At 45.4% G+C, this 16,031-nt stretch overlaps 1 protein-coding gene across 1 annotated transcript in view; it reads right to left on the bottom strand.

The window, feature by feature from the left end:
- IGF2R (insulin like growth factor 2 receptor) overlaps positions 1 to 12,660 on the bottom strand; it is a 58,637-nt gene extending 45,977 nt beyond the window's left edge. The window contains exons 1-2 of the mRNA XM_075088035.1: positions 12,420 to 12,660; positions 4,477 to 4,610 (exon numbers count right to left, since the gene is read on the bottom strand). Of these exons, the coding sequence (XP_074944136.1) occupies positions 4,477 to 4,610; positions 12,420 to 12,658 (373 nt within the window). The 5' untranslated portion in view covers positions 12,659 to 12,660. The remainder of the gene's footprint in view (positions 1 to 4,476; positions 4,611 to 12,419) is intronic.
- Positions 12,661 to 16,031: the final 3,371 nt, after the last annotated feature.

Below are 16,031 nucleotides of genomic sequence, written 5' to 3'. Positions count from 1 at the left end.
CGCTGGAACTTTGCCCAGCCTGTTATCTCCTCACTCAAGACAAGCAAAACTACGCGACACCCAAGTAATACAGTCTTGAGAGCAAAAGGAGCAGAAGCAAGCAAACTGGGTAGGAAGAGGGCACAAGAAGCTCAAAAATACAGCCAAGGAAATATTCTGCAGAAAAACCATTCAGGCACCTACACTCAAGGCTGTCACCAGCTGCCAGTGCTTCTCTCAGTGATGGGCACAGTTTGGCATCCTTCCAAAAAGTTCCCCAGCACTATTTTATAATCCATTCCTACAAAGGAACTAGGAAGGGATCCATACGTGACTGTTTGATGATCATCAGTTGTGTTGAACTGTAGCAGAGAGAAAGCGGCTATAGCCACCAAATTTGCAGGTAAAGCTGAAATGGCAGCAGTCAGAACAGAAACTTGATGCTAACCCACATGGCACCCCCTCAGTAGCTCAGGGCTCTCCTATTCATGCTGCATATGTTTATGCTAACTGCATTACAAGAAGGCACATTAAGATGCTCCTACCTAAGCAGCCATTCACAGCACTCCCTGCATAACCAGTGCAACAAGTATGACAGATCGTTCAATAACCCTCTGCCTTCTCAAGGGAAGGTAAGAGCGGAGATGTGCCAGCCCAGAAGAATGGCACAGCAGACCAAACCCGTACACGCATGTATGTGCACAGGCTGAGAACAGTGGAGCATGTTACCATCACTGCGGTGAACTTCAGTGCCACCTTCCAGGCATCTGGAGGCTGTCAGCGGTTCATGCCTTTTATATTTCCTGGCACTCCTGTTATCAAAAGGCTATCTTAAGGTTTTAAGACTTCCAGCACTGGTGCTGACAGAGGTGCCATGCAGCCCTTTTAAACCTAAGAGCTACATGCTACATTGAGAGCAAGATTTCTGCTTATCACTTCATTGCTTAGAAGATGCTGGCGAAGTGTCCTCTTTTCTTCCCTAGATTAGCAGAAGGAAACCAACACAACTTTCTAGTCAAAAGAGCTACGTACAGTAACAATACACACACACAATTAAAAACTCTCTGGTTATAAATGTGCACAGTTTTAAGCCCCAACTTAGGAGAGAACTTATGGCAGCACCACCTGAGGACTTACCTCAATGCTCTGTCAGTATTAGTTTTCTCTCGACTCTGAGGACACACTACATTGGTCTAAAAGCCATGTAAGCCAATTTCCTCAGTTAAAGGGATATTCAAGAAAAACCAAGTTAAGCCAGTACATCTTGTTTACTACAGGCCAATATGCATGCTCTCCTTCCCCCTGCATGCTCAAAACTTGTTTGGAAACTTGCTGAAAGTTTTAGCAAGAATCTCTTTAGCACATGAATCCTCTCATCCCTGCTCACAGAGCAAGTAGTCTCATGAACCATCCCCTCAAACCATCAGCTTCCTGGGAGCTTCCTTCCAGACCACCAGTTCTGCAACAACCTCTTCCATAACATCAAGTTCTCCTCAGTGATCACTCATGTTTTTTCATGACTTTAGAAATGCATTACTTCCACAAAGTAACACGCTAAAAATCAGCTAGTACAGCTCACAAAAATTAACGCCAGATACTTCATATTACACAGTTGTGCTAAATTGGTATCAAATGTACAATCCACAACACCTTTTGCTTATTGACTCCTTCACCTGTTCAGCTGTTTGCAAGGAGAAAGAATCATGGAAGACATCCAACCAGTTCTCCAGAAGGGGGCATTTAGGTGGCAGCTATCATTTCATGTCCAGTCCTCCTACTGCAGCTGGACAAAGCATATGTTTCACCACTCAGGTTAAACAGTTACAGTAACATTTCTGCTTTTAATTTCAGTAGTAGTTCAGCTAAATAGCACACGAGTCACTAGGTGCCACACCAAGTTAAATAAGTACCATGGCATTTCCATCCTCACTGACATTCAAGGACTAAGCATTTGATGACACCTTGAAAACTTCTAAGGTCAATCAATGATGCTGAAGAGCTTTTTCTAGGAGAGGCCTTTGGGGTCTCAACGCCAACACTGGTACCCCACACTGACACAAAGTTAACATTAGCCACAAGGCTTCCCTTGGGTACTGACTGATCACAGTCACAGAGCATACAGCCTTATCCCCTATCAAAGCTGGGATCAACAAACAGAACCAGCTCTACAGCTATTACCTCTTGAGTAGCTGACACGTAAAAGCAAAACTACTGTTGGCAGTGAAAGCTTCTTTCTCAAAGAAAGAAGAAAAGATCTGATTAAACCCATATTTGAAGAACTCTTACAACTTAGCAAAGTTCATCAGCTGGCAAATTGACTTTCTTCCCTCAAATCAAAGCACTTCAGATACACTCAGCTTTGGCATACAAGTAATCTCGTAGCAGCTGGATTGCTTGAAGACAGGTATGTGACAGCTTCCAGATAACTGGAATCTATGCTGGAAGTCTACGCCTGCATAGATGTGGTTTAAGGAGATTCCTCGCTTCTCAGGACAGTGACTTTTTTTATTTATTTAGGAACAAGAGGCTTGATAAGCCATTAGCATAATCTCAACCCAGTGTGATGGTGCTGAAGCTCCAATGCAACTAGAGGCAGTACAATGAAGGATGGCAGGTGTCACTAATAAGCCTCAGCCTTACCAGGAACAAGAACAAGACACAGACAAGTTGACCAGTAAAACAAAGAAAATTCAACGTTGATGTTAACTACAATGCCTTGAATTCTTAATTTCTTGCAGGGTGGTTAAAAACATACCTTGCTTGAACACGATTTGTGGCTTAACCCTCAAAAATCAGCCTCTGCAAGACCAAGTTTTGATTGTTGCTAAATCCTCTTCCACCCAGTAGGAGTCAGGCAATAATACACTCAAGGTCTGCATATAGCAGAATACTTGATACTGCTCACGGTTGTCATCCAGCTGTGTTCTCCTTTCCTCTTTCCACAAGAAGCATGGAACAAAACCTACACAAGCCTCTAGGTCTCACACTTCCCTGGGGAGAATAGCTTCCTCAACCTGCCACAATTCCAGTCTCACTCAAAAAAACATGTTAAAACAGATGCCCAGATGCTGCTTCCGTTTGTAATCCACAGGCAACTGAAGCCTCAACTGCTTATGAGTTGCAACCCACATCAGCAGGAAACAAAATTCTTGCTGTACATTTTAGGAATTAAAAACATTAACAGCATCAAGTGGTCCACTGACATGTCATGCTCCTCAGAGTAGATGCTACTACATGCAACTGCAGTTTGAACTCAGATGCATCTAACCAGCCATCCCAGAAAACTCTGAAGCTTGCACTACATATAAAAAACCACACAGCCATGAACTGAGATATACTTTTATCCATGCACCCAATGATTTTATAACCCTGGGTCACAACACTAGTAGTTTGGAAAGCACTGATTAACCACAGCATGAAGCCAATGTATCTCTACAGTTAATGGAGAGGGGTGGGGAGAATGGAGGCTAACCAGCTGCTGTGCATCTGCATACAGGGGAGAATCATCTTCCCCCTCACCATCTTCCAGCAGTTCAAGTTCAAACACTTTTACTGAAGACTCAGATTCTCATAAGAGCTGTCTGCCAACAGAAAGCAAGATTGGCAAACATGTTAGATTCAGACTTCAGATCTGCAGGACTAAAGAGGCAGCCTGAAGAAATATTACTCTTCAGAAAGCTATTGCTTTTTTCTATTAGAAGTAAGAGTCAACTATCAGAAAATCTCTTCATCAGTATTCGTATATTGTTTCATTACCTGAGGCACAGAAGCAACCTTGAAAGCAACAAGTATCCATGAAAATAAGTACACAAATACTGTTCAGAGCACAAGCTGCTTCTGGCTGATAAAACCATGTGCAAGCACGTGTACAGCAATATGCCAGTTTCATATTTAGATCAGCATGCAGAAGTCCACTGCTTGTCAGAATATCAAGGACATCTGTGAAAGCAGCCACCAGATTTGACAAGCGTAACTGAAAACAGAGGACTTCACATAATTTTGTTCCTTTCTGTGTGTAACAACTTAAATATGACAGTCCAGAATTTAGCAATACTCCAAGATTGTTCAGAGTCAGGTTACTCTCTGTAACGCAAAGAGCTGATGTAACATCAGGGTAGGTTGTGGTATAGTTTAGAGCTATAACTCAAGCTTTATCCTGTGTTCAGTATCAAGCTTCAAACAAGGCTGTGCACAGTGCCCATCCTGACACAGGTAGATGCACTTATTTCTACTTGAGATAGCCTTGCAGTTTCACATTAGAGTACAGTTAACTAGACCATAAGGTAAGTTTCACTGTCCTGTGATTATCTGCAATCAGATCATGTTTTCCCAAATCTCCCCAGTAAATCTACAACAGAAGAAAAGAAAAAAGTTTTACCCTGTTCTGAGAAGGAAAAAAAAAAATCTTTGCTAACATGTCAAAGTTGGCAATAGTTATAAGACAATCCATTACCATGACTCTGAACTACTTATGAGGAAGGACACTTGTTTACTTACCTACGGACAGATAGGTCTTCTTATTGATGTCATGTGCACAGACTGCACTTGATCTTCCACACTCTTGAACAGCAGAACAGAAGTTTATTTTATAAAGCACATGTTTCTCTGCATCAATTGTTTCCCATGTGTAACTGAAAAGAAAAAAAAGCCTGTCAGTTGATATTCATATTGTCTGCACTGCAATACTCTAGACACCAATCCCTGGAATAACCAAGTTAGAAACCTAAGAGCACCACTAACTCCAGTTTCATATTTGTGTTCTATACCCATAAATGCCAGAAATAATTATTACTGTGTCAGGGCCAAGAACAAAACAGGTTTAACCACTTGAGGGAAGTATATCAGGTCCACTTTCGCCTTTCCTGAACACCCGACCACCCATTCTTGCCTTTCAAATCTCTGTGAAGGCCACTCTGACTAGGTATATCACAGGTGGTGGACCTTTTTTCTTGACAGCCTGATAAACTTCTCAAACATCTTTGGCAGGCTGCACTTGATCAATACCCAATAACAGCGACAGAAGTGCTAAGTCTAAGCAGTATAGAACAGCCAGCCACATCCTGTCTGCCAGCAGCAAAGCCACCTACTTTCAGGGGCAAAACGGGGTTGAGATTCTCACAGCATTCCAACTGAAAGATGCCAATAATGTTTATCAGAGCCTAGCTGCACCTTTATGCATTTTATTTTTTTATATATATATTTATCTATGTCCAGCTCCATATTGAAAGGACAGCTCCTGAAGGATGATGTCAGAAGCTGGAAAGCAAACAGAGCTATCCATTAGCAACTTAATGAAAATCACACTAGCTAGCTACAGCCATATCAGAAAGTCAACTGTCTAAAAACTGATAAAGGAACATGAAGCTTAGGTTAAACACAATGGGGAATAAATCAGAGTAACAGTAGAAAAAAAAAAATAAATGCAGTGTAGTTCAGAGGTAGAGCAAGGATTAGTTTCCCTCATAGCAAGTGCTAAGACTGTGGTGAGATGTGGTCAGCGCATGACACAGCACCTCCCAGTTTCAAGGCAGGCCCAGGCCAGCTACTTTGGAGTCCAGAGCTCTTTAGACAGCCTGGCTTACTAGCACAGTGCTGTGGCCAAGCTCTGTTGAAAAGGCACAGCTCAGTAAACATCTGCCATCAGCTTGGCTCAGCTATGCCTCGTCTGGTGCTGGCAGCAGCCTGTATCCTCTGGATGGCATTGATTCCAGCTTCCCTTCTATCCCAGTGAAAACCTCAGTGGGATTTAGTACAGACTCATCACATCAGGAAACTGAGAACAGCACAATGACTTATTAGGTATTCCCATTTACAGCTCACACAGGGTTTAATGCATCTATCTGACCCATAGAAGCACTTGTCTTAATCTACAGATTTGTACCAAATCCAGCGAGGAAGCTCAACTTCCTCCTCTCAACTATCAAGAAATTAGAAGTTGACCAGAAGCTTCACCCATAAGGCTTGTTTGCATTAATCTCTAGCTCATAGTGTTGCATGACTTGGTATTATCATACCCCAGATCTCCCAGGAGGAGAACCCGTTCCTGTTCCACTCTGATGCCCAATCCTCAGGCAAGGAAGAGGCAACAGCAGTTCAGCTACTTTACTCTAGATTTTGAATACTCTGAGAACTCCTCTCAAATCCAGTGCATCTCATCTCTAATCAGAGAGACAGCAGTAAGATAACACATACTTTTCCATTTAATTACTGACTACAGCAGCCATATTAATTTCAGTCTGCCAATGGCTGGAACAAGTTAGGGACAGCTACAAGAGAGCTCTCTCTGAACTGGAAAAAAAAATCTTTATATCCTAATTATATTGGGATATAAAGGCTCAAGCATAAGCCTCAAAAGACAACATACCAGGTACTGATTCATACCCAACACACCAATAAAGCTACTTTTTAATCAGATTCAAGGACTGTGTCTCAATCCTACACAAATATTTGCCATTATTCTTTCCTCATAAGCAGGCAGAGCTGATGCTTTACAATCACACTGACTACTTCTCTGAGCTAGTTTCTTGCATCTCTGAAGTGGATAAAGAAAATCCCGATGCAGGATGATGATGAGAATTAAGCTACAGTACAGAATAACCAAAGTTCAGCAATGGAAGAAAGCTTGACAACACACACAAAGTTAGAAGAACCTGACTCTACCTTCAAGGGCTCTGAAAACAGCAAGAGATTAAGACGAACTGGTTTTACCTCCAGGAGAAAATGCATTTCAATCAAAATACAGTTTTTTCATAATGAAGCCCCAGAAATTTAGCATTTCACTGAAAAACTGCCAAGGGCTCCAGTACTCTTTTTTGACTGGTTTTGGAAGATGACAAAAAGTTAATTTGTAATATTAAAGCAGAAAGCTTTTTGTCAAGCTAGACTGTTCTTCAGTGTGGGGTTTGGGGTTTTTTTTAAAGAGAACTTGCAAGATAAGATCTGTTTTTGTGATCTCTCTCTGAGAGATTAAGGGTTTTGCTTTCCCAGTTCCATGTTATGAAACAGAGGAAATCAACATTTTCAAGTCAGTTCACCCACATGCCAGAAGCAAGAGAGAAACAAGATGAACAGCTTAGAGAACAGAAGCAAAGCAGTCACTGAAGCCAGCCCTTCCCTCCGCCCTTTCACAGGCCCCTGGACAGGGAAGGCTGAGGAGTCCTTCAAAACAGTCCACAGAAAGGCAACAAGAAATCCCATGTTTAATCATGTTCCAAACCACGCCTTCAGTAGCACATGAAAGCCTAATGCAATTTCAGAGTAGTATTACTTTCAAGGAGGTTCAAGGGACTTTATTTTTTTTTTCATGGGTGGGAGGAGGAGGGCAGGATTTATTCATTGGGAGTAACAGCAGGCTGGATGTAGCCTAAGCAGCTGTTCTCATCAGAGATGCAAAATACACTTTCACAGTAAAAGCGAGAATTGTTTCTCTCACAGATAAGACTCCTGGCATTAAATCAGTGCCTGGGAATAGCAGCTTCAAGTTGCAGGTGCTCTGCTTTCCAGTAAGATACACACTGACCTCTCCACTGCATCCCATAATGGAAACAGTCTGCTGACAATCATATCACCCATCCTGAACATGGCTGAGATACACACACCAGCTTCTTCCAGCTGCTCAGCACTCACCTCCACCAGTGGTGATGCCTCATGTAATTACCCCCTCACCAGGGCCAGCTGCAGTTATCTTGTTTGAAGGGCTTAAGCTATCCCCAATTCAATGCAGCTGAACTAGTTTAGGGAGCTGTAACACCAACAGCTTTAAAAAGCAACAGCCTTGGTCATGAGGTGGGGTGTGACGCACCCTCTGTCTAGGGGGTTCAATACGGTTCCTCCTCACAGATGGCACCATTCAAGCAGCCATTTCTGGTGCAGTTCAAGATCTGGCCTCGAACGTGGCATCTGCCTTGATTGAAAAAACTGTCAAGCAGTTATTTTTGCTGAAATCACAACATGATGCTGGTTTCCAGATAAACCCAACCATGGACCATCCCACAGTGAGAGGCCTGAAACACACACCCACATCAACACCCCAGGGCAGGCTCTCCTCCTCTCCCCTCCCCTTCTCATCCCCTTTGTTGCTGGCCCCAGTGCCTGCCACAGGCTAGACCCAGGGACTGCCCTCTCTCAAAATTAACTCAGCAAAAACAACAGGTGCATGTGCATGTGTGTGGAGCAGGAACTGGCCAGGCTCAGTCCCCTGTCTGGCTCACAGTGGTTTCTGGCCATGCACCAGTGGCAGCAGGCAGGGAGGATCCCCTGTTGGGGGCAGCGCCAACCCAGGCCACTGCTGAAAGCAGTTGTGCAAGCAAGGTCCAAACGAGTTACTGGGAATAACCTTGCCTGCAGGTCAGCCTTGCCAGCTACCTAGCTTTGTTTTCAAGACATTGAACCAACAGCATGAAAAAGAAAATTAAGCTACTTTTCAGCAAGGTATAAGATCAAAAGAGAGTTCTGCTTTTTTTTTTTTTGACAAAACAAAGCAGCAACTCATGGGAAAAAACAACATGGGAAAGGGAAAAGGGGTATGAGCATTCACGAGTCTAGTTTACCTTGTGAATCAGTAGCTCAGGCACTGAAGTCAGACAAGGTGCAGATGGCCAACGTCTGTCACAGCACGTGCATCCCCACACCAGAGCCACTTTGAGCACTAGTGAACCACTTCAAATGCAACAGAGCACCAGAAAGGCTATTGCTACCATTCTCATAACCATGCTTAAGTTTTTGGTTCTCAAACTCTTACCCAAGGGATGACTGCTAGGAAGAAGAGCACACCCTGCTCCAAACAGCTGTAAAGCGTAGTGACAAAGAAACATGCATTTGCTTTCTGGGGAATGCACTGAAGTGGCTCATTTTGCTGAAGGGGTGCTACACAGACAACCCAGTACAGAGACAAAGGAACCTACAACCACAAAGTTAGAAAGTGGATCCGTATGTGATTATGCATCCACACAATTTTGTGCCCAGGAGCTCCTCAGCTATCAGGACACTTGCAGATGTTCTTGCAGAGATGCAAATAATACCCAAAGGTCTTTATGAGCAGGTTCAACCAGCATGATCACAGGTAGACAAGCTCAGGAACAATTTCCGGGATGACCACTTCAAATTCAAAGCTGGCAGCTCGTATCCACTAGTTGCCACAAAAATCACTATTAGGTGTGGCTAACATTTTAGCACAAATATGTATGGTAGAGAAACTTCTGTATCAAAGCAAATTCTCCTTACAGAAAATGAGAGCTTGAATGGCACAAGGTACAAAGCTATCACTATGCTTCAAGAGCTTTTTAATGCCCTACTCATGCTTAGCTCTGCTCTAGCTTACCTGTCACTTTTTTCAACCATCACACAGAGTGCATGTCTTCAGGCAAGTTTTCTTGCATATGCATCATGCGTAACAGCCTTGCAGTTACACCACAAGCTGTTCAGCTTTCTCCACCCAAAAGACCCTTGGTCTTTCACACTACACTGTAAACCACAGCTACTACATCATCTTACAGAACACATGAGAAAAGGAATAGCAATTTGAAGTTCAAGTATGCAAGACCTATAGGAAGCTCATGTGCTGAGAAATCACTTTTAAGCCATTATAATGGCAGCTTCCCAGGCATGTGAAGCAACTATGCACATATGCAAATAAGTCCAGTAGTGACTTATTTATGACATCTCCCACTTAAATATGTCAAAGCACTTAATAGAGCTGAGCAAGTTCACCTAAAGGTCACCTCTCTGTACTCAGCACATGCTTCTTCACTGAGGTTAAACTGAACACTAAACCCAGGGTTTCCAGCAGCACACAAGGGCACAGTTGTGGTTTCACGACAAAGGCTGAAAAGACCTTGTTGGAATGAAAAAAAAATGGTATGTACAGTCAACTGTAGGAGTTGTCTTATTAAAAACTACACTATTAAATGTAAAGACGACTTGCCTTACAACCCCAAAATTGGAAATTCTGCATAATAGCAACCCTGTGATGTACAGCAGTTTTCCTTCCACACAGGAGTCTAAAAAGTTACAGAAGTTATGCATCAACTCCTATCCTTGCACAGCAGAGAAAAACATCACCTGTCATCAAATGATCTCTCATCTGGCGTAGATCATCACGCAAAACAGCAGGCAGAGGAGGCAGTTTGTATTTGCCACTCTGCCATCACACTTGAAACATTTCCTGCAATTTTTTATAGGGGAAGGAAAGTTTTACAGTAACTTCCCCAATGTTACACAGAAGGTGAACCCAAACCGTCAATCTTTCTTTTGTTTTTAAAGTAGATGGACTTAAAGAACAGTTCACAAAATTAACTCTAACTCCAGAATTTTTTTCTCCTGTGTTGTCACATGAAAGATGGAAGAGGAAGAAGGAAAAACAGGGAAAGAGACCAAACTGGCTAGTAACTTCCTACATCCAACCAGTTCCCTGTCTTCTTTCCCAGGTGCTCATACTGCAGCAATCCTAGAGACACCTCTACATGGAAGATAAAAAGATAATTCCAACCGCAAGTCACACGACAGCAGTCAGCCGTCAGAGCACACAAGAACAAAGAAGGAAGCATGGCAAAACCAGTGACTACAAGCCATGACTTTTGACAAAGTTTCAGAGAATGAAAGCTTTTCTTCTTTCCCCAGACTATCCAAGCACACCAGCAGCAAGGATACACAAAGCAAGCACCGAAAACCACTAACTCAAGTTTAAGTAGTTCTTGTACAGAACAGATTTGACACCCCTCCTCCTTCCTGCAAGACAGCCTTCCTAACCCAGTTATCACTCTACTCCTATTTAAAGCAGAATCGGTGCCTCTTCTAATACCCAACATTCACATTCCTTGGCCACCTTTTGACATTCACACACCAAGACAGAGGCTGGTACAGCTTCACCAGCCCCATTACGCCACATAAAAGTCAGGACACTCTTTTCTTAGCGGTAGTAAAACAAATCAAAACCTTGTCTTAAGGCAGTGCAAAAATAGGTTGGTCAGGACTCATCCTGCACACCCATGTTCTATCTTTTGGCTTAGACGTCAGCCAGTAGTAGCATGCATGTTTGCGACACCTGACTGCATCAACCCTTACTTGGTAGATTTTCGGTAACTGTGCCTGAGATGACACTTCACCACCACTCTCCACCAGGTCTTCCCACCCGACGGGCTGCAAGTTCTTGCTTCTTCCTTTACCCACTCTAGATTACTACGCCCAAGTCTGTCAAAGCAGTTTCTCCCACGATGGCACAACAGCAAGGGCACGTTTTTGAAGCAGGGAAAACTGTCGATTATGCTATCTATTCACAATTTATTTCTCACTTGCCAGCAACAAAAGGAAACTAGCTTAAGTAATTTGCATCCAAAAAAGAGACTGCACATCTCTCAATGGCACTCCCAAGTGTTCCTCTAGTTACAGACATGCAACAGAACCAACACAGACATTGACAGGACTTAACACTATTCTCAGAATAGGAACTGCTTGAGAATCAAGTCATTTAGGGTAGGGTTCGTTCTTTTTTTAAAAATCATTCAAGTCAGAGGAGTTAAATTTCCTCAAGAAGCCACACAATAGTTTCTCATTTCTGTCTCAATTCTACAATTAGGGTGCTCATCTGTCAAACCATTTCTTGCAACCCTCATGGGTTAATCTTGCAAGCAAGCCTAATTTTTCCCCTTTTTCATCATTTAACGGTATCATACCCCAGCCTCCACCAGTAGGAGAGCCCATTCCCTCCAGCGACCAACCTCTGCCCTCAGTGCTACATTCCGTGTTACATCGGTGCCTGCCCAGTGCCATTCACTGAGGCCACATATTCCTGTGAGTACCACTGTGTATGCTGGCAGGTGATGAAAAAGTGGAAGACTAGCAAGATATCGTTGCCAGTCTGAATTCATGGCTGAATTCGGGGTAGGAACACACCAAAACATGAAGAACAGTGCCATTACTACATAGCAGTTCTCACTCCTCAAAGCTTTAACTCAACTCCCCTGTGAGTAACTTAATGGAAACTGTCACTACCCTTAGTAAAAAGACGACCAACCGACACCACTTCCAAGTCACTCTGGGTTTTTTTCACACTAGAACGGATACAGTGACATAAACTAGCAGTCCTGGCCACGGGCGACTTGCACAGAGCAAGCCTCCCCACCTTCTCACCTGCGAGCTTCCTCTAGCCGCAGAAAGCCACCGGGGGAGCTCCCACGGGGGCTGCCCCACGCCGCCAGCCACCTGACACCCCACAGCCCGCCCTCTGCAGAGACTCCTGCCGCTTCCTAAACCTCCCGGCGCCCCCGCTACCCACCGGTCTCGCCCCGGTTGTGCCCGAGAGCACCTGCACGCCCCGCCGAGCCCCCGCACCTCCCGCTCGCTCACAGCCGGCCCGGCGGAGAGCCGGAGCAAGCACAGGCGGCGGGAGGCCCCCCGCGCCCCGCCGCGTTACAGCACTTCGCGGCGGGACGCCCCCCACCCACCTGCACAGGTCCCGGTAGGCGTCGCTCAGGGCCGCGGCGGCCCCGCCACCCCGCTCTGGCCCGAGAGGCAGCGACAGGAGGACGAGGAGGAGCGGGGCGAGCGCGGCAGTGCGGGGCTGGGGCGGCGCCATGCGGGTGCCGTGGGGCGCGGGGGGCGCCGTGCCGTGGGTGCCCCGGGAGGCGAGGTCAGGCGGCGCCGGCGACCAGCACGTCATGTGACACCCCCCCCGTCCGCCCATTCCCCGGTCATGTGACGGCCGTCATGTGCGGGCGCGGAGCTCACGTGATGCGCCCCTTCCCCTGCTGCGCCGTGGGTGGGTGGGGCCTCCCGCCGCGCTCGCCTCCCGGCCCTGAGGGCGTTGAGACCGCGTGCCTTCACCCCGCCCGGGCGCGCGGGGGGCGGGCTGGCCGTTAGGCGGCTTCAGGGCTGAGGCGCGGCCTCGCTGGCCGGTCGGTCTCGTACACGCTGCCCGCCCACGGGAAACGCGCGGCCGGGACTGGCGGCCCCCGCGTCCCCCGGGCCGGTACGTGGGGCGCCGGGCGGGCCTGCCGCGTGGGGCGGCCTGTCCCCGTCCGCCCGGCGGCCGGGAGGGAGGACGGCGGCCGTGCGCTGTGCCGGCCGCTGGCCGGGCTTTGGGCGGGCTCTGGTGCCCAGAAGCTCGCCCCGTGCAACGCACGGTGGCCGCGTAGGAGAGAGGCAGCTTGGAAAAAGTTAAACGGGGCTTTAAACAAGTTACTCAGAATGTGCGGTGAAGCCTTGGGAGAGACGAGAAAACCAAACCCGTTAGGGATGGAGACGGAGGAGGCAACGGCAGCAGCCTGCGTGGTTGTATAGCAAGAATTGCTGCTACAGCAGGCGAAGCTGGCGTGGTATGGAAATTCTCCCCCGTTTGAAGCGGCGGGCAGGAGGGGAGGCTTGCCCAAAGCGGCACCCTCGCCGGAGTGGAGTGGAAGAGACTCTCCTACCACCTCCGCCTCCCAGACTGCTGAGAAGAGCCAGCTGGCCCAGGGCTTGTACAGTAGATATTTCCATGATTTAGCGAATTTTAACTGGGGTGCTTAAGATTCAAAAGATGGGCTTGGCATTTTAATTTTTATGAAACTGCGGTTAAGAAGCAAAGCGCCTTTGAGGGTGGGGAGAGTGAAAGAAAAATTGCACTCATTAAACAGACAGCTGTCTTACAGGTGTGAAGAAATTCTGTTCACTAATTATGAATGCTTTCCAAAAGTAATTTGCACACAGAAATGCAAAAATCCTACAACTGAAATAGTTCGGTTTTCCTGCCCCATTCCCTGACATCCAAAGGAATAGGACAGCACTGAAGACCTGCCTCTATGGCAGTTTAACCTGATTCAAGGCTGCTGTGATCTACTGCTTTATTCCTTCTCTCTCTTGGTTACATATTCCACTTCCCCCCTTTAAAGTAGCATTAGTTCTTCTGCGGTGGGGCAGTTAGCCAGTTACAGATGCTGGTCTGGCTGAAAACTGACATGCTGTTTTGATTGCTCTAGGTAGGTTTTCAGCTGTATGAGTTGCCTGACTAACTTGGCTCACTGCCTGTCTGCACGAACACTGACACCGTCTCGAGAAGGGGGGGCAGGAAAGCGTAGCTGGTGCTATGTGGGAGGAGGCCCTGGGTAAGATCAGCTTTAACTGCTGTGAAATTTCACCCAGCCAGAGAAGCCAGAAGTTAATAGCTCAAGTCAAGCCAATGTCTACCCACTGTCACACATGGCCTCAGCCCCTGGCCCCCTCTGCCTCTCTGCTTGCACACGATGTGCTGGTACTTGTGTAAAGGCACTCAATTCAACTCATTAGTCCAACAGAAAAAAGTCACCTGCTGAAAAAAAGGAACAGTGTTCTGCTGGCTCAGGAGCAGTAGCAGCTTAGTGAGGTGATGGATCCTGGTATGAGGGCAGAGGAGCAAGAGGAAGGGGTAAAGCAGAAAGAGGACTGCATTGGTTCATGTCCTCAGCTGTGGTGGCATCATAGCTTTTAGAGTTATCACAGGCTAACCTTAACAATGCCCTCAGCTGATGAAGAGAGGAAGACCTTCAATCTTTATTCTGGAAAGAGAGTTGTGACATGAAACAGTAATCAATCTAACTTTTCTCAGAACCTAAGAAGAAAAATTAATGAAAAGGACTGGGTAAATGCTGTTATCCTTGGCAGTTTTCTATTACTATGTGATAGATTATTGGCAACTCTAGCTCTTTTGTTTCAGCCTTCAGTGGATTCCTTAATGCTCCAAATCTGATTACCCAAGAATCCCAGTTGTCTGCTTTTAACACTCTAGCCTGTATAGTTTAAAAACAAGCACGATGGCATGAACTCAGAGGCTCAGAAGAAGATAAAAGAGCGGACTAAAGGAGTACCAAGTTTATTATTTCTGTGGTTGTGTTTGCTTTAAACTCTCCTCTGCCAGCAGTACTGGCATCACTCACTCTAGACAGAGCAGTGCAAATACATGAGTTACTGGTAAATTCTGTCTCCGCTTACCAAGTTGAGTTGAAAATGCATTGACCAGGTAATTCACTGCAGACAGCAGTGCAGGCAGACATACTGTAGCTTCTGATCTTACTAGCTGCCTGAGTTTCTGCAAATAGAGCTTTATTCCTGAAATTATCTCTGTGTACGTTTAAGCATGTGAATGACTCCACTGAAGACGATGTGACTGCTCACCTTGCTAATACAAAGAATGCATAGAAAGATCTGCAGTGGTCGGGGCCTGGCAGTGTATAAACAGTTAATTTCAGTTATCTGATAAGAGCTAATTCAAAGTTGTTTAACTGACAAAAGAATGAAGTTGTTCATTCTTCATTCAGCGTCCTGCTTTGTATGCGTAGGCCCCTGTATTTGCACAAGGCTCAGAGACTTCAGAGAAGTTTCTTTGCATACAGGGAAAAGTACATGAACACCTTCCTAACAAGGAGAGAAGTTGAAACATCAGAAAAAAAGTCCCAGTTAGAAAGTAAAAAACCAGAAATTCTACTTTGATCTGCAGTACTAATACATATGCATCAACCTAACAATGAATCAAAGTTGCAACACAGCAAGGATAGCTATGGAGCTGCTTAAATACAGAAATAGTCCTTGTAAATACAAATAGCTTTAAAATAAAATTATAAAGTAAAACTTTGCAGATAACAATCCTGTGACCGTTTCCATTTCCTATATATTTTCCTTAACTTTTATAATGTGGGGGATCTGGTGGTTCTTCCAAGATCCATGGAATTTCTCCCATGTTTAAAGCTAAGTACACGCATAAAAATTGGCAGGAGCCGTGTGTCAGTCATTTTTGTGTCCTAACCTATGTTTTGCAAATGGGCAGGAATGTTTCATTCTAAATATCATTCATCAATAATTAAATATTTACCCCCCATGTTTAATGATATCGGCATCTCAGCTAACTGGATACCGTGGGACAGTGTTAAAATATTCTGAAATGCAATCTCATAATCTTACCTTTTTCTTTTCCTCGGGAGACGCTCAGCACTATGACTGCTAGTTACGTTGCAGTAAATCCCAGTATACCTGAAACTGATGCTGAAATTCCCAAGTTACGGATGGTTTTCAGTAGGCAGGGTGTCATGAATAGGTGATGAATACGT

This window comes from Phalacrocorax aristotelis, chromosome 3 (assembly GCF_949628215.1).
Source record: "Phalacrocorax aristotelis chromosome 3, bGulAri2.1, whole genome shotgun sequence".
Lineage (NCBI taxonomy): Eukaryota > Metazoa > Chordata > Aves > Suliformes > Phalacrocoracidae > Phalacrocorax > Phalacrocorax aristotelis.
Note: the sequence above shows the minus strand (reverse complement) of the source record. Positions and strands in the feature narration are given on the sequence as shown.